Here is a 23,739-nt window from a genome sequence, read left to right on the forward strand (position 1 = left end):
GGTCCCTCGAACCGCGGCTGGAGGCAGTCTTTCCGGACAAACTTCTTCACATACACTAGATCGCCTGGGATGAAATCATGTACTGCATCACCTGTAGATTCTGGGAGAGAAGCAGATACTGGAGAGCGGGTGTTAGTCAATTCTCTAGACAAGGCAATCACAAATTTTACCACTCTATCATGTGTTTCAGACAACTCTTGGGGCCTAATCTCTCCTATCTTGGGTGGGGTCCCAAACAAAATTCTATAGGGAGTCAGCCCATGTTTGGCCTGAGGAGTGTGTGTGATGTGATGCAATACTATGGGGAGTGGGTCGGGCCAGGGGAGGGGATGATCTTAGGTCATTTTCAAGAGCTGGGTCTTGAGTGTGGAATTCATCCTTTCCACTTTGCCTGAACTGGCAGGATGGTATGGAGTGTGGAGGCCCAAATCTGTTCCCAACATGTTCCAGAGTTCTTCGTAGATATTTGCTGTGAAAGCTGGTTCTTGATCCGATTTTATGACTTGGGGAACTCCAAATCTGCAGGCAATTTCGGTGATCAGTTTCTTGGCTGTGACTTTAGCAGTTATGTTGACAACCGGGTAGGCCTCGGGCCAGGCTGAGAACATATCCACGGCTACCAAAACGTACTCCTATTTTCTTGCTTTAGGCATTTGGATATGGTCGACTTGTATTCTCTGCCAAGGGTAGTCTGGTTTAGCCAGGTGTTGGAGAGGGACCCGTGCCGTACACGTTGGGTTGCAGGTAGCGCAGACAGAGCAGGATTTTGAGTACGCAGTCACAGTGGAAGAGATTCCGGGTACAAAGTATAGTTTCTTGATACATGCCAAGGCTTGATTCTTTTCTCTGTGTGTAGGCCCGTGAGCCCATGCTGCCATGGCTGAGTACATGCGTCTAGGCAAGCAAGGCTTCCCATCCACTTGGTAAAGAGTCGAGTTGACCTTTGAATCTTTGCGACCTGCCAGCACGGCTCCTGCCGCTTTCCATTGTTTGACTTCTTCAGTGGGGGTCTCCCTTTGTTCCTCACACAATTTTTCTTCAGGCATCCTGATTCCCCTGGATTCCACTCGTGTCTCCGCTGGACTTGTATGGTCTTCCGCCGGCTGTTCTTTGGCTCTTGCTCTAGTGAGCGCCACAGCTACGGTTTGCAGGGTTTCTCCCATCTCTTCTTCCTTTTCCTGCCACTTTGATGATACATTTTTCACTGCTGTAGTCTTGGCTGCTTGGTCAGCTAGGTGGTTGCCCCTGGCTTCTCTGGATTCTAGTCTTCCATGAGCCTTGACCTTCATAACAGCAACCTGAATGGGTAGTTCCAGGGCCTTCATTAGGGCCTTAATCCATGAGACATGTTTCACTGGTGTACCTGCAGCTGTGATGAATCCTCTAGACTTCCACAAGAGTCCAGAATCATTGCAAATTCCATGTCCATACCTGGAATCGGTATATATATATATTCACCTTTGTTCCTGCTGCCAGGTGGCAGGCCTTTGTGAGAGCCACAAGTTCAGCCTCTTGTGCAGACATGTATGGTGGTAGAGCTTCAGCCTTCAGAACTGTTAGGTCTGTTGTAACAGCATATCCCGTGTGGAACTTCCCTTGAGGGTCTGCGAAACGGGATCCATCAGTCCATAGGTGCAAGGCAGGGTCTGCGAGCGGATGTGCCACTATATTCTCTGGAGCAGAAGTCTCTTCCTGCAAAATTTTTATACAATCATGAGGTTCCACCAATGGACCTTCACCCTCTTCACCTTCCCCCCTAGAAGGTGGAGGCAAAGTGGCAGGATTGATAGTTAGACATCTGGTCAGCTGACTTGTCAAGGAGGATGTGAGCAGCGTGGAACGCCTTAAGGCACGGGGGGGGCAGTTCGGGCGACAGGGTCCAGGCGGGCTGAGTAGTAGCCCAAAGGCCGATACTTATGATCATAGCGTTGTGCTAGAACTCCAGAGGCATGACCTTCTGATTCCGAGACAAAAAGGTGAAATGGCTGAGTATAGTCTGGTAAGCCCAAGGCCGGGGCAGAGACAACAGCCTGTTTATCTTCAGCATGAAGCCAAACTGAGCCTTCATTCTTGAGACAGTCGTACAGAAATTGCATGAGCTTTGAGGCATCAGGGATCCATTGCCTGCAGTAAGTGATGAGGCCAAGGAAAGTCTGCATAGCGGAGTAGGTGGTTGGGAAGGTGATATCCATGATGGCTTGCTTTCTTTCTTCAGTCAGATGTCTAGCACCTTGTGATATACAATGTTCGAGGAAAATGACCTTGGGCAGACACCATTGGACTTTGCCTTTCGAGACTTTACAGTTAGCTGAGTGAAAAAACCAGAGAAGGGATTCTGACATCTCTGGCAAATTTTCTTCAGTGCCACATAGCAAAAGATCATCCACATACTGTAGAAGGGTGACCTGAAGGTTCTCTTGAACCCATGGCTCCAGAATAGACTTCATAGAATGAGTGAATTGGTTAGGAGAGTTCTGGGCTCCTTGTGGAGTCCTGGTCCATGTAAACTGTGCTCCTTGAAAGGTGAAGGCAAAAAGAAACCACGAATCTTCATGTAAGGGTATACTGAAGAAGGCGTTGGCCAGATCTAACACCGTAAACAAGGTGGCCGTTGGAGGCACCTGAGACAAGAGGGTGTTTGGGTTAGGTACCACTGGAGTTTCTAAAATGGTAGCTGCATTGACGGCTCTGAGATCCTGAACCAACCGGTATCTTGGAGACTCTCCCGGAGCGGTTTTCTTTTTTACAGGAAAGAGGGGTGTATTGCATGGAGATACACATCTGACAAGGACTCCTGATTCCAGGAGGGAAGCGACTTGGGTACTCAAGCTTTGTTCTTGTGCAGCCTTGAGGGGGTATTGTGGCAACCGTGGATACTTGTGTCCAGGCTTGAGGTGTACTCGGACCGGGGGAACCTGCAGGAGGCCGACGTCCTCTGGCCCACTGGACCACAGAGAGTGAGGTTGTATGGTCATCATCATGAGAGGGAAGGCTTTAAGAACACAGCGGTTTTCAGTCCCTTGTTCGGAATGAGGGTCCCGCAAAAGAAGCTCCATACCATGGTTTCCGAAGGTAATTATTGCCTTCATCCGCTCTAAGAGATCGGTTCCCAACAGATTGACAGGACAAGTTTCAGAGACCAAGAATCTTGTGAGTACTCCGGTGAACGGTCCTGCAGACACAGGGACTGTGAGTGGAGAGGAAATATGTTGGCCTTCTACCCCAACACAGGTGAGGGTATCCGGTGATAGGGATACAGAAGGAGGGAGCTGTGCAGAGGAAATGACAGATGTGGCCGCCCCAGTGTCAACCAGGAACTCCAGTGGTTGATGGTCCACCTGTAAAGTGACAGTCTCTGAGGATGTGGTCAAGGCTACCACACTCCCAACATAACATTTATCCTTCAGAATCACGAGGTTGTCTTCTGTTTCTAGATGATCCCCTGTCATCTCTTCTGTCTTGTTTTCTATATGTGGGAGGAGTATCATCACCTGTGCCTTTAACCATTACCCACTTGATTCCATGTTGGTTGCCAGGGGTGGGTAGCTTTCTTGAGCTTGATATACCATGGCAGAAGCGGCTTTCTTCCTTGGCTTAGTATCCTTTTCCATTTTTAGCATGGCTTTTTGGAAAGCTTTGACAATGTTTACTGCGTCATTAAAAGAAGAAGAACGAATCTCGGGGCGTACCCTCAGGACTTCATCTCTGAGAGCGTCTTGTAGGCCATCTATTAGGGCCTGAACCAACAGGGCGGCCTGCGTCTTGACGTGAGGACTGTATCCGAGATCCTCAAAATGCATGCTGAGTCTTGCAGCATATCTTTCCACAGATTCATCAGGGTCTTGTTGAACATCTTGTACAGACCCAGCTTGATCTGACAAGCGATCCTGAGCCCAGGCCTTTAACTGTTTCATGTATTCTAGGCCGGATTCATAAGTACTAAGAGATCCTGCTTTTGTGGAATTCATGGCCTTTTAAAAGCTCTTCATTTTCGGCTAAGTGAGCCTGGCATTCTGCAGCCAGAGTAGAACCAGCAGCAAGGGAAATTTTACGAGCCAATCCTCCAGCATGGCTCATACAGATATTTGCAGGGTTGACTATGGCCCCCACCCGATGTGTAAGGATGTCACCATAGCCTATTGACAGAGTGACAGGGCGTCCTGATGGGTCTACTAGATTCTGGGAGCGGCAGGGGTCCCAGACTTCTGAGGGGCTGGGGGGTGGTGTTTTTTTAGCAGTTGCTTGGAGCAAGGGCCGAAGTATGGGCAATGAATGTGGGGTGGAGGATGCCATAGGAGACGTATGGGGTAAAGGGGGGGGGGGGGCTGGAGTATCTTGAGCCCATCCCTCATCTGGCTCCGTATCGTCTTGAGTAACAGTATGTTGGCGGAGGGAGAGCAGTCTAGCCTGAAATTCTGGGGAGTTGAGGAGGATATCCCCAGGGTTGTGGGTGACTCCCATAGGAAACAGGGGAAGCGTCTCAGCATCGTGGACTGGAGCAGAGGGTGTCACATTAGTTTCAGATGGGTGCTCTGGGACTGCGGGCTTTTCCACCTGTGCTGGTGGCTGGTAATATGCACCGGACGGATCTAGTAGTGGATATAGGCCGGATTGGGGCTTTCCGGGCCTCCCACAACAAGTAAGAGGTGTAGCAAGATGGCCGTGGGAGGGAGGAGTTGGAGTGGAAATGGGATAGTTCTTGGAGGCAGGAAAAGGTGTAGTAAGATGGCCGTTGGAGGGAGGAGGGGGGAGTGGGGGTGGGATTGTTCTTGGGGGCAGGCTGGGCATCGTGCCATGGGCGGCCCCCCCCCCACAGACACAGCAGAACTTCGGGTTCTGCTGTCAGCACATACGACACATCCATCCTTCCGATGATTTAGCGTCGGCGCCATTATAGGGTGGTGGCTGAGGGCTCGGTGTAGTGACAGGCATCAACGGGGTTACGGCCAATTTAGGGTCACATAACAAATCACATTCTGCAGCTTTCATGTATCCGAGCAAAGGCTCGGCATTCTTTGTTCCCCCCTGCACCATCTACTCTAAGATGTGCTTGCAGAAATCCTCACCCAACTTTCCCAACTTCTGTGTAACACATTCTTTCTAAACTGAAGACTAAAGCCTGCCTGTACTGGATAAGCTTATCATATTCTACAAATTCCTAACATTCTTCTTGCCTTCTTGCCTTCCCGTAACTCCACTAATTGGCTTAACTCCCACAGCAGCATTCCACAACTTACGAGATCTTTCAAATTTGAATATACTCAACATTTTCTTATAGAATGCAATGATCTGTCGCGACTCAGATCACTGGTGCAGTCCACAGGTCGCCATTCCTCAGTGTAGAGTACACCTCAATACACTGATGAGATAGAGAGACACCTCAATCTAACTCCTTTCCTAGCCTTGAATGGCGACTTTACAGTGTGACTTACCACGGCACCCTGACTACAGGTCACCACCCGTCAGTGTAGAGACACCTCGATACACTGATGAGATAGAGAGACACCTCAATCTATCTCCTTTCCTACCACGGTACCACCCGACAGTGTAGAGACACCTCAATACACTGTTTCCTAACCTTGACTTTACAGCAGTCTCTGTGTTAGACGAAGAGCACACCTCAATTCGTCACAGATTCTTTCTCCCTTACACTATAATTCAGGAATGCTTTGTAACCTTGACTATCAGTTACGGGAGGCAGCTATCTAAGAAAAGTACAGTGACCGGGGGAGGAGGAGGTGGTGTGCACACGAGCACGCGCAGGCATGCGACGTCACTCGTTTTAACACTTGCTGGTTCAGGACGTGGTGCGGGACGCCCAAGGTCTCACCACTCGACCGGTCACCCACCCAGATCCATCCTGACAATCCCACAGAAACCGCTGCGGCTGACACACAGGCAAGTGAGACATAAAATACATCTCAACTTACCGTGTTCGATGGAGGTTGATCAGGCCTCAAATTCAGCCACCGCGGTCACCACCAGGGAAGTCAGCAATATGGGTCCGGGAGGGCGGCGTACCGCTAGCCACGCCGCACGTTGAGCGCCATTTGTGGGGGTCGTGATGACATTCCACTCGTCCTCCAGTCACTCCAAATTCAAACTATGAGCATGGGTCAACCATTCAAAGAATGAGTCAGACAACAAGCTGGTTCAAGCTCAGAGCATGCTCAGAAGACTACTACAGTCAACCTCCTCAGCAATGTTCTGCGTTTATTTTTACATACACAAATCTAAATACACTACATAATGGGAGGGAAAAGGGGTTGTCCGGGGCGGGGTAAACCATGAAAGTCCAGTGTCTGGCCACTCCTGATTGGTCCACATCTCCTTATCTCAGTCTCTGGGCAGATATTGCAGCCGTCAGCTTATAATCTTGTTTCGTTTCTCTGAAATAAGTCTTGGCAACACTAGAAATATCTTAGTTTAAGTTTCGATTTGAGCACTACGTAGCAAGGAAAGCTTATTGTTATATGACACAAAATGGTGGTTAGTACATTAGCAAAAAAGCGTATAAAAGTTACAAAAGTATAAAAGTTACAAATATATATATTCTCTTTTACCCCGACATTGGTTCCACATGACAACCTTTATTTGCCAAACTGGAGAAATGTAAATTTGAGATCCAGCACATAAGGTGACTGTCTTAACCGATCATAAGAACCTGTTGTATATTGATGGTGCTAAGTGCTTAAACACCTGACAGGCTTGGTGGGCCCTGTATTTTTTGCCCGTTTAGATGTTGCCGTTACTTATCTCCCCAGATCTAAGAATGCTAACACGATATTCCAATCAAGATTCTTAGTGAGGTGGTGAAGATCTCAGGCACCATATTGAGGATGCTGAGGACAGTGTGAAGGAAGGTTTACCTATAAACAAACTTTATATACCTCCCTCTTTACGCGTAGATCTTCTTAATGAAGTACATGATTCCGTTTTAGCTATGTGGGTTCGTCTGCCACTTGGAGATCTCTTTCTACGTCCTTTTGGTTTCAGAATGCTCCTAAGGATATTGAAGAGTATGTCTGTAAATACAAAGTCTGTGCCAGGGCTAAAGCCTCTCATCAAGGTCAGCGGGTTATCTCTTTCCTAACGATGTTCCGTCGCAGCCCTGGACCCACGTCCATGGTACTTTGTCACCGATTTGCTGAACACTGGTAGTAATACTGTAGTGTTGTTGGTGGTGTACATTTTAGCAAACTGGTTCTTTTGGTCCCTCTTCAAAAGCTGCTTGGGTATCAAGCTGTCTTTTCTCTCAGTCTATCATCCCGAGACTAATGGACAAATGGAAAGAATGAACCAGGGAATAGAGCAGTATTAGGGAATTAGTGATGTTTTTTCTCCTCTAATCAGGAAGACTGGGTGGAATTTCTGCCCCTTACAAAGTATGCGCTAAATAAACATTCCTCAAAGGGTACTGAGACCTTGCCTTTTTTAGCTGTGGTAGTTTTCATCCAGTGTTTGGGAATTTTTCAGGATTACAGTCCTCTATGCCAGAGGAGGAGAGATTTTGTTCGCAATTAATTAAGGTCTGGAGGGAGGTCGAAAGGTATCTTTTGGTAGCTGGTGACCAGGCCAAAAGAGGTGCTAATCGCAGACATAGGAAGGCTCCTGTCTTTAGGGTGGGGGATTTTGTGAGGTTGTCCTCAAAAACTCTACGCTTAAAGATCACATCTAGAAAGTTTGCACTTAAATTTGTAAGTTCTTATAAAATTACAATTTTAAATTCTGTGATAATTTAAGTTGCAACTTCCTTTTGCCTGGAAAATCAATAATTCTTTCCATTCTTCTCTTTTAAAAAATTTGAGGGGACCTCAAGACATAATTGAGGTGGATTTGGAAGGGTATCAAGAGTATGAGGTAGGGCGAGTTCTTGGTTCCAGGTGGGTCAGGTGCTGTCTGCATTATCTCATTAAGTAAAAAGATAATGGTCCTTAACATAATTCCTAAGTTAATTCAGTGGATCTTCATGCGATCAGATAGACAATTTGTTGGGTGGGGCTGAGGAAAACCTAGTGGTCATGGTACACATTGGTACAAATGACAGAGTTAGAGGGAGGTGGAAGGTCTTTAAAAATTAGGAGAGAAGCTGAATTATAGGACCTCCATGGTGGTGTTCTCAGAAATACTGCTGATTCCACTAGCATCACTAGAAAGTCAGCGGGAGCTTAAGGAGATAATTAAGTAGCTGGAAGAAAGGGTTTGGGTTCATGGAGAACTGGGCATACTTTTCTGTCAGCTACAGGCTCTACGATAGAGACAGGCTGCAGTTCTAATGGGGAGGGTGCAGCTGTGCTGGGAGAAAAAATGGTTCGATGGATGGAGGAGCTTTCAAACTAGGATGTGGGGGAGGGAGGGTAGCTGTGCAAATAAGGGAGTAGAGTAGACAGAGTGACACAGTAGGGGTCAATGAGTATTTAGGGGGGCTGGAACATGCAAGGAAAGAAAGTAGGAGTAATAAATGTACTAATAGTATTAAATGTCTGCAGACAAATGCAAGAAGTCTTGAAAACAAAATGAATGACTTAGAGACTCTTATGTCAGCCACAGATTACGATGTAGTGGCCATTACGGAAACCTGGCTGGATGAAAGCTTGGGTGACAAACAGAGGGTTACACTACATTCAAAAGGATAGGAAAGAAAAGAAGGTAGAAGGATGGGTAATTTTGTTAAATCCAACTTAAGACCTTGAGCTCAAGAACGACTTAGGAGAAGCTTCAACAATGTAGAGCACACATGACCAACTTTGGGTGATTATATTTGGCCTGCGACACCAGAACCACCACACCTATGTGGGGCTATTATTCTGCATAGAGGACTTTGTGGGGCCCATTATACTGTATGGAAAGCTATATGGAGCCCATTATACTGTATGGAAAGCTATGTGGGGCCCATTATACTGTATGGAAAGCTATAAAGGGCCCACTAAACTGAATGGAGGACTTTGTGGGGTTCATTATACTGTATACTGGTTGGCTCACGACTTTGTTCAAGTTTTTCAATTTGGCCCTCTGCGTGTTTTGAGTTTTACATCCCTGATGTAGAGTCAGTATGGGTAATGTACATGAAAATGGCAATAATGGAAATCTGCTAATTGGAGTATAAGCTTCCTAATATAGTTCAACACGAAGAGGATGATATGCTGCAACAAATTAAAAAGGAAACAAAAACAAGTCATGGTCAAAAGTGTTGGCTCCCTTGAAATTGTTCCAGAAAATGAAGTAATTCTCTCAGAAAATTATTGCAGTTACATGTTTTGTTATACACGTTTATTTTCTTTGTGTTTATTGGAACAACACAAGAAAACAGAGAAAAAAAGGCAAATTGAACATAATTGCACACAAAACCACATAAAATGGGCCGGACAAAATTGTTGGCATCTTGCCAAAATTGTGGGTAAACAACTTTTTTTCAAGCATGTGAAGGTTGTTCAAATGCAACTGTGGCAAGTAACAGGTGTGGGCAATATGAAAATCACAACTAAAACCAGATAAAAAAGGGAGAAGTTGATTCAATCTTTGCATTGTGCGCATGGCATGTGCCACACTAAGCATGGAGAAAACAGAACAAGAAGAGAACTGTCTGAGGACTTGAGAACCAAAATTGTTGAAAAATATCAACAATTTCAAGATTACAAGTCCATCTTCAGAGATCCGGATGTTCCTTTGTCCATGGTGCGCAACATAATCAATACATTTACAATTCATACAGTCAAATATGGTGGAGGTTCAAAGATGTTTTGGGGTTGTTTTGCTGCCTCTGGCACTTGGTGCCCTGACTCTGTGCAAGGCATCATGAAATCTGAAGATCAGCAAAGGATTTGGGGTCACAATGTAGTGCCTAGTGTCAGAAAGCTGGGTTTGCGTCCTACTTCATGTGTCTTCCAGCAAGGCAATGACACACTTCAAGAAGCACCCAGAAATGGGTGAAAACAAAGTGCTGGAGAGTTCTGACCAGCAATGAGTCAGGAGCTAAATCCCATTGAACACATGTGGAGAGATCTTAAAATTGCTGTTTGGAGAAAAATATTAAAATTTGAGAGTCATCAGTGGTGGATACCATCTTTTCAGTTAGCCATTAAAAGGTAAGAAATTTCAAGCTTTCGAGACTACTCAGGTCTCTTCATCAGACATAGTATAACACAAAATCTGAAGAGTCACATATTTATACACAAGAGGGCACAGGAATAATGCAATAGATAAGACAAGTGACGTGAAGCAGAACTAGGAAAAGGGAGAAGCAGTTGTGGCCGTAATTATTAGAACAGTTCAAAGATAAGGAGTATGAAAGTTTTATTGTCCTGTGTCTGAGGTTTGGTTCATGATTGTGATGCCCTTAAATGGTCTGAGGAGCACATTCCTTAACTGATGTAAGTAGACAAATCCATGTGACACATTCATTCCTGCTCTGTGTCAAAGGTTGTCATAACTCTGTCTCTCTGAGATTTGAAGTTACCTTTTAATACAATTAGTTTCATGTCCGTGATGCTGTGATCAGGGACACAAAAATGTTTGGTAACAAGTAGGTCTATTCTTTTATTGTATGGCGATGAGAATTCATCATTGTTCCAAGTTTTTGCCCTGTCTCCCCTACATACCGACCCCAGTTGGACATTTGCTACATATAATTGAGTACACTACATTAGATGTGATGCATCTGAAAGTCCCTGGGATCTTGTGGTCCTGATGAGAGTTGGGAATCTTCATCTTGTCCGTGGTCATTATAAATGGACAGTTTTTACATTTACAGTTGGCGAGGATGAATTTTGTAAGTTTCACAACAAAAGTGAAACTGTCCTCCCGGTCAGTTTGCTTTCCCTCCCAGTATCTTTTCATTCTAACAATGTTAGGTTTCTGGGAGATTATACTTGTTCTTTTTATTTTTGGTTCTCCTTAGCTTGCCTTCTTTGCCCTATATGAATGTGTTTTAGTTTCTCACTCAGTGTTTTCATATATTTCTTCATACTTTCCTTTCCCCTTGTTCACAGTGTTGCGACCTCCCCTCTGGTTCCTCAGGAGGCACGAGAAACTCATCAACAGCCTATTAGGGAGTTAGGTCCGTGGTGGCGTTTTTAGTTGTGCAGCTAGTGCCTTTCTAGTCTGTACAGAGACCAGTTGGGTGTGGCTGCAAAATTCTTACCTGGGTGGTTTCTCCGGTGGCTATCAAGATGCCCTTACGGGTTAAAACATTTTCCACATTCTGAACATGAAAAAGGCTTTTCCCCTGTGTGGGTTCTCTGATGTGTATTAAGTTGTGATTTCTGTACAAAACATTTTCCACAATCTGAACATGATAAAGGCTTCTCCCCTGTGTGAGTTCTCTGGTGCTTAACAAAATCTGATTTCTGGCTAAAACATTTTCCACATTCTGAACAGGAAAAAGGCTTCTCCCCTGTGTGAGTTCTCTGATGTTTGGTAAGATTTGATTTCTTTGAAAAACATTTCCCACATTCTGAACATGAAAATGGCTTCTCCCCTGTGTGAGTTCTCTGGTGCCTAACAAGATCCGATTTCTGCTTAAAACATTTTTCACATTCTGAACATGAAAAAGGCTTCTCTCCTGTGTGAGTTCTCTGGTGCTTAACAAAATCTGATTTCTGGTTAAAACATTTTCCACATTCTGAACATGGAAAAGGCTTCTTCCCTGTGTGAGTTCTCTGATGTTTGCAAAGATTTGATTTCTTTGCAAAACATTTCCCACATTCTGAACATGAAAATGGCTTCTCCCCTGTGTGAGTTCTCTGATGTGTGATAAGATTTGATTTCTCTGTAAAGCAGTTCCCACATTCGGAACATGAAAATGGCTTCTCTCCTGTGTGGGTTTTCTGGTGCCTAACAAGATCTGATTTCTGGTTAAAACATTTTTCACATTCTGAACATGAAAAAGGCTTCTCTCCTGTGTGAGTTCTCTGGTGCCTAACAAGATCTGATTTCTGATTAAAACATCTCCAACATGTGGAACAAGAAAATCTATTCTTCGCTGTGTGAATTTTTTTATGTTTATGAAAACACTTTTTAAGGGAAAAACTATTTCTATATTCTGAACCTGAAAATGGCTTCTTTGCTTTAGGAGCAATTTGTTTTTTAATGCTTATTTTGTGACTTTCATTTTCCTGAGTAGTCTGTAATGAATCAGAAGATAGAACCTGTTTCAAAGGATCAGATGACAGATCTTTGCTGTGAAGGGATGATGGTATATCTGGAGAAATGGCATTAATTTCAATTGTATTCTGTTGGATATCAAAATTATCTGATTTGAAAATTGAAGATGTCAGCTGTCCCTCTGATCTCCTGGTACAGTCATCTGCCAAGAAAAAAAACAATTATTATTTTTTAATAAAAAATTGTTGAATTTTATATTTTTGAACATCTCTACTTAAACTGTCTGAAAAAATGGCAAGTTTTGCAAAAAAATTTACTCCTCACCTCGACAATGACAGTTCACAGTCTAATAGACAACCTCATAGCATGAACCAGTATAGTGTGGTGTTCAATTGTTTGTTCATTCTGCCTCCCAAATATGGAATAAAAAGCCACCAATGTTATGTAGGCGAAAATAATACCAATAAAAACTTCTACTCATCTCACAAAAAAACATGTCCCCACTCAGGTCCATCATCTGTCTGGAAAAACAGAGGTTTCCACATTATTAGTGGCTCCAAGGCTCTTGAAAAGCAACATGGCTTCCATAAACCAATCCAGCAATATCCGCTCTCCCAAAGTCAGATCTCCCCCTCACTTCTGAGCCTTGCAGTGTGCCAAACCATATTTAGCATCTATGAATTCGGCATTACTATAATGAGAAGAACCCACTTAATTTACGGTTTGTGTGTCTCCTAAAGCACAATCTGGGCACTATGTGTTGGGTTATAAAACGACAAATGTGCAATTTTCACTCTACAACATCCGCTGCGTGCTAATTTCAGGAAAGTGACTGTGGAGTCAAAATAGTCACTACTCCTATAGATTAAATCACTGAGGATTATAATTTCCAAAATGGAGTCACTTCATGGTGATTTATACTGCTCTGGTTTTCGGCCATTTTGTAACATTAGGGCTTCTGAAAATGGTGTGTCCCATCTCCTCTGGGATCTCCTTGTGCGACGTCTGTTTCTGTCACCAGGAAGCGTCTTATTCAATATGTAGGCGGCGCTGGAGGAGACATCAGAAAAAGAAGCTCTGGGCGGTGCAGGCTCTGTTCAGCCACTAATAACCCCAGCCCCCTGAGGAAGCCAGACATGGCGAAACTTGTTGGGGAGGATATGTATATATTTTAGTTAGCACTATGGAACCTGTGTATGTCCTAAATAATCTGACCAACCAATCTATGAACTACAGGCACAGAGTAAGACTATAATGAATATAATGAGCTCATGATATCAGATGTATTCTAATACTATACAGTTTCAAGAGACTTATTATTATAGTAAGGAAAACAAAAGCAGTTGGAGTGCCAATGGGGAAGAGCCTGACGTTTGGGGGGGGGGAATGAAGGGGGAGGATGTTGTGACCACTCACCTGGTCCTGTTGTGCAAAGGGGCCCCGCACAACAAGGGAAAAAGCTTCCAGGTGGGAGTCTGTAAGATGACCGCAGCTTAGCAGAGACTGCTGTAAGGAGTTTCTGTCGGCTTCAGAGGTCACATGACCGGGACCATGTGACCAAAGTGGGCGTTCCACAATGACATCATGGCAGGTCCTGTAGTAGGCTAGTTGTAAACAGAGCAGCTTCCACCGCTCTCCACAGGGGAGATTAGCAATCAAGAAAGAAAGAAGTGTGCGGTGTTAGGGAAGCGCTAGAACAACTAGACAGGGGATTAGGTTATAACACACAAACCTTTTATTGTTTAATACGCTCTCTAACGCCACGACGCGTTTCGATAGCAGAAGCTATCTTCCTCAGCTAGATACTATCTGATCTACCTGAGATAGGAGGTCCTCCTCTACAGCAACACCCTCAAGTTGAGTAAGCAGGTGAGGTGTATGCCGAACATATGAAGGCAGGGAGATCTCAAAAGGACGCAATATTCTGTCAATGTAAATACCGTTATTTTGTGATAGCGAATCTACTCCAGCAACCATAGGGAGACTTTTTAATGGACTGAGGACCTTATGGACCTTCGGGAGTGCATAGAAGGTAGGTACTGTTGGTGTTTCAGGTTTGAGATATTCAAATTCATTATTTGAGAATAGACGTCTTTTTCTGCCCTCTTCTAAGTTATCAAGCAAGATAACCCTTCAGGTGTTTCACAGGAATTGATGGTATGTGGAAGGAAAAAAAAATGAACATTTAACTATTTTTCACAGAAATATTAATTTACACCCAATTTTTTTTTGTCTTATAAGGGTAACAGGAGAAAATGGACACCAAAATTAGTTGTGCTTTTTCTACTGAGCGCGCCGATACCCCTCATGGGGGAAACAACTGTTTGAAGTATGGTGAGCACCTTGAACCCACATGTTCTTCACAGAAAAAGTTTATAATGTTGAGACGTGAAAATACAGAAAATCTAATTTTTCCCACAAAAATGTTTTTATTTGGCCCCAAATTTAGCTTTTTCACAAGGGTAACAAGTAAAATTGCACCACACAATTTGTTGTCCAATTTCTCCTGAGTACGCACATACCCCATATGTGGGGGAAAACTACTGTGGGGGCGCATGCCACGCCTCAGAAAGGAAGGAGTGATGTTTCTTTGATGGAATGGTCCGCGGGTGTCATGTCATGTTTGGAGAGCCCCTGATGTGCCTAAACAGAGGAAAACTTCCACAAGTGACCCCATTTTGGAAACTAGACCCCTTAAGGAATTTATCTACCATATTTTTTGGACTATAAGAAAAATTAGTTAAAAAGTGTGTGCGTCATAGTCCGGAGGCAGCTTCCTATGATGGATGAGAACGCTGACACCGCGTTCTCCCCGATCACAGAGAGAGCTGCTGTTTACTCTCCTTCTCTGCACTAATCTATGTGATTGTTGCAGAGCAGGAGAGAAAGCTTACCGACAGAACAGAGGCTGCAGGAGCTGAGCAGCTGAAGTACCTTCTGCAACAAGAATTCCACACCTTTCAGGTCATGTGACTAAGCACATATCCTGAAATGTACTTAACTTAATCAAGTGGAATGTCCAGCAGATGCTCTTCTGTTGCAGCCTCCGTACAGGTCCCGATCAGGAACTGCAGGATGTGGTAATGTATAGTGTGTGTGTGTGTGTGTGTGTGTGTGTGTGTGTGTGTGTGTGTGTATGTGCATACAGCAGAGCTGTTTGTGTGTGTATATGTGCATACAGCAGAGCTGTTTGTGTGTGTATATGTGCATACAGCAGAGCTGTTTGTGTGTGTGTATATGTGCATACAGCAGAGCTGTTTGTGTGTGTATATGTGCATACAGCAGAGCTGTTTGTGTGTGTATATGTGCATTTGTAAGAGAATGAGAAGTCCTAATATTCTGAACAGCCATGATAAACCTAGCAGCCATCTTGTTCAGAAGTTTGAGAACTGAGTTTTGCAGCTAATGAGATGCATGTCCTACACATGTCCTAGTCACAATGGCGCCATAAAATGATGTCAGTGCCATTAGCAGGTATGGTTAGTATTCACAAAGGTTAATGGGAACATCTGCAGATCATTGTGAAAGTAAATAAGTGGTGTTATAAGGTAGTAAATAATGTTATTGTAATAGTGGTATAGAAATTAGGACAATATAGTTGTTAATATGTCATTTCTTAAGTAAGGACATGGGAATTTATGGATTGAATGGAGTTTGGTAAAAATACTCATGAATATTGTCATGTTGCATTATCACATTGTTGTTCTAAAATGCACGTCCTCTCTGCAGTATGATGTTATCATGTATACGCCTTTTGCCACAATATGTAGTTCCTTTGTTTAAGCTATGCATAAAAAGGCTCTGATACTGTTGTACGGGGCAATTCTATCGCCAGTCTACAGGTAGTTCATCGCCAAGGCCACACCATGGCCAGATATCCCAATGCTGTTTTGCTTATCTAGATACCTGTGAGTGTCAAGTGTATTTTCCCTGCCTGCATTCTGAACTGTTCTGCCGTGTAACTCTGAATAAACTTCATTCTCTGCTTTGAAGAATTATCTACACTATTTTCCAGGATCTTCCAGTTCTCAGTAAGGACTTTCTTACAATTGGCGCAGCCAGCCAAGAGGAGCGGCTCAGGAGAGCTGCCTGCAGAAGAACCAAAGGAGAGGATTGTAGAGGAGCAGCTAGAGACTGGAAAGGTAGAAAAGGCGTGGCGCCACGTGTAAATCGCTCAAAGTAAGCCAACCGGATAGAGTACCCCTCGTGGAGCGCTTCAAGCCTGCCAGAATTTATAAGAAAACTACAAAAGCGAAGGACTATAAAAATATATGTGCAACAAAGAAGAAACCTCTACGTGAGTTATCTACAAGGACGTGAAGAAGACGTTGTGAGCCCTGTAGCAATGAGGCTTTAAAAGGCGGAGGGAGACGCCTGGCAAGCGTAGCGAGAGAGGCTGGAAACGCGGCCACACCTCTTTTGGTCGACTCAGACCGGCAAAGGGTCTTCCAGACAGAGAGGTGTGAGTATCTAACTTTTGCTTAAATTGCACTTATTAATACCCGAACAGAGAAAACGCGTCCTTGTAGTCCTCCAGTATGGAGTGGTTACAGAAAGCAGGCAGATAAGCATACTGACACACCCTAGCTGGAGGGGGTTAATGTTAAATCCACTTGGCTAAATTGTTTGCAGTGGTTAACAAAAGAAAGCAGAGAACTAGATGAGAAAAGGGCTTTGGGGAAAGATAGTAGCCAAACAGTGGCTTTGTGTAAGAGAGTTATTGCTTTTGATCAGTCCATTGACAGATTTCCTGCAAGGCTGCATGTTAATGTGATCACCCAGGGAGGGGCAGTGTTCAGAGAGAAAGTAGAAAAGCTGGATGAAACTCTATAGGAAGCAGAGATAGTAGGGAAAGATGGGTATGAATACTGGGCTTTACAAATAGTCATTGATGAGATGGCAGGGGTAGCAGAGATTGACAGGAATAAGATTGAGGACAGGAGACATAGAATAGAAGAACGGACATTTAGAAAAACAGAATGTGGTGATAAGACATCTTGAAAGCGTTGAGGAACAGTTTAGAAAAGAGTTTATGTAATTTTTATAGAAAATACCCTTAGAGGCGGCTTTCAAGTCAGGAGTCTTGCAGAATGCTGAATCTATTGATGATGTTGTAGAGACTTTGTTAACCAGTAATCTCCGCAATATCAGCGGTATAAAGGTCTTCAGATCGTTAACCCTGTCTCTCAGGCGCCTTCTGCTCCTGCTTTCTCTCCAGAAGCCCCAGCTGTCCAGCACTGAGATCAATGTTATTCAGGGAGGAGCCATCCCTCCTAATCTCCATGCTCCTTTAATGAAGGAACTGCGTGACCATGAGGACTGGTTTCTTACTGAAGAGCTCTTTGGGGCGGAGGTGGGAGCAGCAGGATGGAAAACTTTCTCAGATGAGAATGATGGATTTTTCGGGCTTCCCACCGCAGGTAACACCGACTGATAATGTGCTTCCCCTGTTCCCCTTGCCTTCCTTGTCCCTCTTTCCCTGAGCAAGGATGGAAGACCTTATGTCAAAGGGATAATAGAGGGACTGCCATGGTAAGACATCCTCATCGATACAGAAGCCTCAGTTTCAGTAACAGGACACAAATTGCAGTCACCCCCTGAACTGCCTGAGACTACCACTTTGGTAGGATTTGAGGGCTCCTGTATTCAAGCAGTAAAAAAACGTCCAGTGAACCTGAAATTTCAGGATGCAGGGGGATCGAAGAAAAGGGATCTTCGAAGCACTTTTTGGGTAAATCTACAATTATGGTCCACTATTCTGGGTACCAATGTTGTGGGAGTAATGGGAATTGTTGTTGATTTATGTAACAAAGTTCTGTGGAACAAAGAAGCAAATATTTGTTCTATAATTGTACCTGTGGAGGAGAAGTTGGAGAGTCACAAATTACCCATTGCCAGTCTAAGTTTATGTACTTGCTGATGAAAATGTTGATAATGATGTTCTTAAAAATGAATTGAAACAAAGATTCCCTGAATTATGGATCTCAAAAGAAAACTCATCATGTGTTAATGCAAACTTAAAATTGATAAAGAAGTACCACCTGTCCAGCATCAGCACCAAATTACTGAGGATGCAATGCCTCACATAAGGGTTGCTTTCGAATGGTTGTAGAGTTGAGATTTGTAAATAAGTACACTCCCTTAGCTGCTCACCTTGTTGCATCTGTCCCTGAAGTTATGTCACAGCTGAGGAGTGATTGTAAAGTGTTTTCTTGTTTAGACATTGCAAATGGCTTTTTCTCAGTACCCCTATCACCTGAATCTGCCCTCCGCTTTGCATTCATGTTTGAGAATGTGCAGTACTTGTTCATGCGGTTGCCCATTGGATTCCACAGTTCCCCTGTGTATTTCCATCAGGCATTGGCTCAGGTCTTAGAACCCCTTGGTTATGGAGACAAAGTCTTATAATATGTTGATAATTTGTTAATTCAAACTGTTGATGAATATGAACACAAAGAGACCCTTAAAACTTGACACTGGACTCAAAATGAGCCTGACAAAGTACAATTGATGAAGTCAGAGGTTAAATTTCTGGGTGTGTCAATTCCATCAGAAAAGAAAAAAAAAAAAAAAAATGCATGCTAGGGTTAATGCTACTGAAGCTGTTCCCATACCAACTAATATTATTGAGCTTTGAAAATTTTGAGTCTTGTAAATTTTTCCAGAGAATTTCACTTTGCTCATCTGGCTAAACCATTGTATGATTTGTTAAAAGAAGTTGATAACGATCACGCCCCTGTCATTGTAGAGGGCGAACCCTTACAGGTTTTTGAAGGTATGAAGTAAGTCCTTACGGCAGCCACTGCGTTAATCAGCCCTGACCCTTCCCAGTCCTTTTACATTCAAGCCCACACCGGTGATATATCTATTTCCTCTGTGCTTTTACAAAAATGGCCCAAAGATAGTCCTGAAGTGTCCAGTCAGTTGTATGCCCAGGGTTACTGCTCCAGGTTGCTTAACCCCATGGAGTAAGATTTTACTTCGTGCATGCAGCACTTACTGGGTGTGCACTGGACGATGAATCAAGTAAGACACATAGTGGGATTTGCTCCGTTAATTCTACAAACCCACATTTTACTCTAAAAACTCTGTTGAAAGGAAAAGCCTTGGGGGTAAATTCACAGAGAATGGCTCAATGGATCATTGACTTTGAGACCAGAGACTTACAAGTTGAAGTGGGTGAAAATATCATTTAGCCCAGATGGTGCAGTACGCAGGAAAATGTCACGACTGTCAAGATGAACAGCTAATGTCACTCCCTCCCCCTTCCGAGCAGACTTTCAGGAGGGCGTCCCTTGTGCCTGTATTGATGGAGCTTGATATTGGTATAATGGATGCTATGCCACAGGTTATGCTGTATGCTTTCCCGATAAACAGTTGTCGCTGCACTACAGACTCCCAGGTCACTTCTCTGCCCAGTAAGATGAATTAGAAGCAGCTCTACAAGTTATTCTAGCGTTCACTGAACCTATGAATATTTTCAGTGACAGTGCCTATGTTGTTTCCTCCCTCACTTTGTATCTAAATGTTGCGGCCCTGAGGAGGATGATTGATTCACAGAACAAGCCCTTACAACATGCAGAGATTCTCAGACAAATTGTGCAGCGGGGCAAAGAATTCCCAAATTTATGGTCCTTTTGTAAAATCAAAGGTCACCAAAAACTAACTCCTGACCCCCACACCCTTGGCAATGCATATGTAGATCATGAAGCCAAGGAAGCCGCCCTTACAGGGGAGGAAAAATACCCTCATTAGTCATTAAGTGATCGCTGCTGTTACTAAAAAGCCTCAAGAGCCCCCCCTTGTTTTTTCTCCTTGTCAGGACCTTATAAAAGCACAGGAGAAGGATGGAGACTCATCCTTGTTTAATTCCCTCGAGTTTAAGTCCATGGAAAAAGGGGAGTGTCTGTACTACAAAAGGGTTAATGATAAGCTCGTGCCTTACATCTCCACAACAATGATCAAGCCCCTGATTAAATTTAATCATTCAGTTTTTTCTCACCTGGGACCAGAGGCTTTACTAGAGCTTGTACAACACAAAATGTGGCATCCCCACTTGAGAGCTTTGTGTCATGAGATACACGATGAATGCCTTATCTGTTTACAAAATAATCCCAAAGAAAAAGGCAAGCCCCATCTCCGGAGAATACAAGTAGAAGAGGGTCCCTGGCAGTCTACTCAGATTGATTTTATTGGTCCCTTCCCTCCAGCAAAAGGAGGTTTTAAATATGCCGTTGTGTTAGTTGATGTCTCTTCTAAATGAGTAGTGTCACTCCCAGCCACAAACAATACTGCCCTGACTACAGCTAGACTTCTGTGGAAAAATGTCTTCTCACATTGGAGTCTCCCTAAAATAATTGAAAGTAACAATGGCCCTCACTTTGTGCGACAGGTTATGACCCAGCTTTTTGCTCTGCTGGGGATCCAGCAGCGGTTTCATGTCCCCTATCATGAGCAGTCTGCAGGAAAGGTAGAGCGCACGAACAGAACCCTAAAGTCGAAAATGTCCATGATGATTCAGGAAAAAGGCAATGATTGGGTCAATCATTTACCGTCCGTTCTGTTAGCCATCTGTGCTGCGGCATTCAAGCCAACCGGCATTTCCCCATTTGAATTAATGACTGGGAGACAGATGCCTGTTCAGTTGCCAAGTGATATTGTACTTCCTAGTCCTGAGCAAGTCGTAGTCAAGAGGGATCAGTGGTTACCACAAATATAACAACACATTAAGCACCTTCAGCAGTATGCTGCTTTTCAGGTGGCTAAGAGTTGTGCAGATCCTACGAGTCTAAATTTGTTGAAGGTGCTCAGGTGATGATTAACAATTTCAGAAAAACAGGACCCTGGGAAGCTAATTGGGAAGGTCCCTTTGCTACTCAAATTATTGGCCCCATGGTTTTAGGAGTGAGAAGGGTTAACAAACCAGGGGACAAAGGTGTTAAAATTGTTATTGTTGGTGTTAAAATTGTTCATATTGATCAGTGTAGACTTCTTAATTATCTTACTGAGATTTCTGGTAAGGATTGATACTCCACATTTTTTCTGCTCAGGTCAGCCGAAGATTTTCATATTCGACTCCTGTGACCATGAACTTACCAGATGATCAGGAGAAGGTGTTTCACACTATACAGTGGGAATCTTATAGTGTGACAGGGGGAGAAGACCAGGAAAATCCGGAATCCAAAGAATAAGAAGAAAAAAAAGGAAGACACCGATCAAAATACATAACTATTAGAGGACTTATTATCTTGGGACTAATACTGTAATGACTTTGTATTATTTTTTGCTTTTTTTAGGGATTTTTGCCGCTCCAGACACAAGTTTATAAAATGATGAATTACCGTAAAAATCATGTTTATAATAATTAATCTTTTCATATTACATCAATGTAAAGTTGTACTCTGGAAAGAGTACAAGAGGGGGGGACTTGTAAGAGAATGAGAAATCCTAATATTCTGAACAGCCATGTTAAACCTAGCAGCCATCTTGTTCAGAAGTTTGAGAACTGAGTTTTGCAGCTAATGAGATACATGTCCTACACATGTCCTAGTCACAATGCAGCCATAAAATGATGTCAGTGCCATTAGTAGGTATGGTTAGTATACACAAAGGTTAATAGCAGCAGCTGCAGGTCAATGTGAGAGTAAATAAGTGGTGTTAAATGGTAGTAAATAATGTTATTGTAATTGTTGTATAGAAATTAGGACAATACAGTTGTCAATATGTCATTTCTTAAGTAAGGACATGGGGATTTATGGATTTAATGGAGTTTGGTAAAAATACTCATGAATATTGTCATGTTGCATTATCACATTGTTGTCTAAAATGCACGTCCTCCCTGCAGTATGATGTTATCATGTATACGCCTTTTGCCACAATATGTAGTTCCTTTGTTTAAGCTATGCATAAAAAGGCTCTGATACTGTTGTCCGGGGCCATTCTATCGCCAGTCTACAGGCAGTCCATGAAAGTCCATCGCCAAGGCCACACCATGGCCAGACCGAAGCCACTCCAAGGCCAGACCATCGCCAGATATCCCAATGCTGTTTTGCTTATCTAGACACCTGCGAGTGTCAAGTGTATTTTGCCTGCCTGCATTCTGAACTGTTCTGCCGTGTACCTCTGAGTAAACTTCATTCTCTGCTTTGAAGAATTATCTACACTGTTTTCCAGGATCTTCTAGTTCTCAGTAAGGACTTTCTTACACATTCAGCAGAGCTGTGTGTGTGTATATATATGTGCATGTAGCAGAGCTGTTTGTGTGTGTGTACATATGTGCATGTAGCAGAGCTGTTTGTGTGTGTATATATGTGCATGTAGCAGACCTGTTTGTGTGTGTATATATGTGCATGTAGCAGAGCTGTTTGTGTGTGTATACAGTACAGACCAAAAGTTTGGACACACCCTCTCATTTAAAGAATTTTCTGTATTTTCATGACTATGAAAATTGTACATTCACACTGAAGGCATCAAAACTATGAATTAACACATGTGGAATTATATACTTAACAAAAAAGTGTGAAACAACTGAAAATATGTCTTATATTCTAGGTTCTTCAAAGTAGCCACCTTTTGCTTTGATGACTGCTTTGCACACTCTTTAAATGAGAAGGTGTGTCCAAACTTTTGGTCTGTACTGTACATGTGCATGTAGCAGAGCTGTTTGTGTGTGTATATATGTGCATGTAGCAGAGCTGTTTGTGTGTGTATATATGTGCATGTAGCAGAGCTGTTTGTGTGTGTATATATGTGCATGTAGCAGAGCTGTTTGTGTGTGGATATGTGCATACAGCAGAGCTGTTTGTGTGGCTAAGTGCATACAGCAGAGATGTTTGTGTGGATAAGTGCATACAGCAGAGCTGTTTGTGTGTGTATGTGTGCATGTAGCAAAGCTGTTTGTGTTTTTATCTGCATGTACCAGAGCTATGTGTGTACATGTGCATGTATTAGAGCTATGTGTGTGTGTGTGTATATATGTGCATGCAGCAGAGCTATGTTGTGTATATAACACTGCAGAGAGACACTAACAATAGATTTATTACATCCCTATTCTACCCCAGTACATAAAATTTGTGATACTGACCCCTCCATTTTACACCACCAGGGAAGTTTTAATTAATAGGAAATAAATTATTTCCTATTATATTATTATAGCACCATTTATTCAATGGCGCTTTACATGTGAAAAGGGGGTATATATAGCAAATACACTTACAATAATCTTGAACAAAATGAGTTAGCAACTGGTACAGGATGAGAGAGGACCCTGCCCGCAAGGGCTCACAATGGGTGCGGATACAGTAGGTGAGGGTAGTGCAGCTGTATGGTGGAGCGGTGGGTTTTCTTTTTTCTGCTGTCTAAAGTTGAGGTGCGTCTTATAGTCTGAAAAGATCCTAGTTACTTACCGGTAACGGGATTTTACAGAGCCCATGACAGCACCACCTGAGAGAGGGTATCCGCCCACCAAGGACAGGAACCTACTGAATAAAAAGGCGGTACCTCTCCTCCGCATCAGTTTTGTTTCAGAGCATGAGAGGGCCTCCGAAGACAGGTTAATACATAACCACCACCTCAACATATGTACTAAACACCTTAAAAAAAGTGCACACCACAGTGATAAAGGGGAGGGAATTAATA

General features: G+C 43.4%; 2 protein-coding genes across 5 annotated transcripts in view; one reads left to right on the plus strand and one right to left on the minus strand.

Annotated features, from left to right (window-relative positions):
• LOC141178587 (uncharacterized) overlaps positions 1-23,739 on the plus strand; it is a 648,943-nt gene that overhangs the window by 231,479 nt on the left and 393,725 nt on the right. The gene's annotated exons all lie outside the window — the stretch shown is intronic.
• Positions 9,364-23,739, minus strand: part of LOC141178583 (uncharacterized) — a 234,059-nt gene continuing 219,683 nt past the window's right edge. For all 4 annotated transcript variants that reach the window (XM_073660461.1, XM_073660460.1, XM_073660462.1 and 1 more), the window contains one exon: positions 9,364-12,304. In XM_073660461.1, coding sequence (XP_073516562.1) covers positions 11,175-12,304 — 1,130 coding nt within the window. In that variant the 3' untranslated portion in view covers positions 9,364-11,174. The remainder of the gene's footprint in view (positions 12,305-23,739) is intronic.

This window comes from Phyllobates terribilis, unplaced genomic scaffold, assembly GCF_046119375.1.
Source record: "Phyllobates terribilis strain yellow unplaced genomic scaffold, ASM4611937v1 Scaffold_29__1_contigs__length_15306474, whole genome shotgun sequence".
Lineage (NCBI taxonomy): Eukaryota > Metazoa > Chordata > Amphibia > Anura > Dendrobatidae > Phyllobates > Phyllobates terribilis.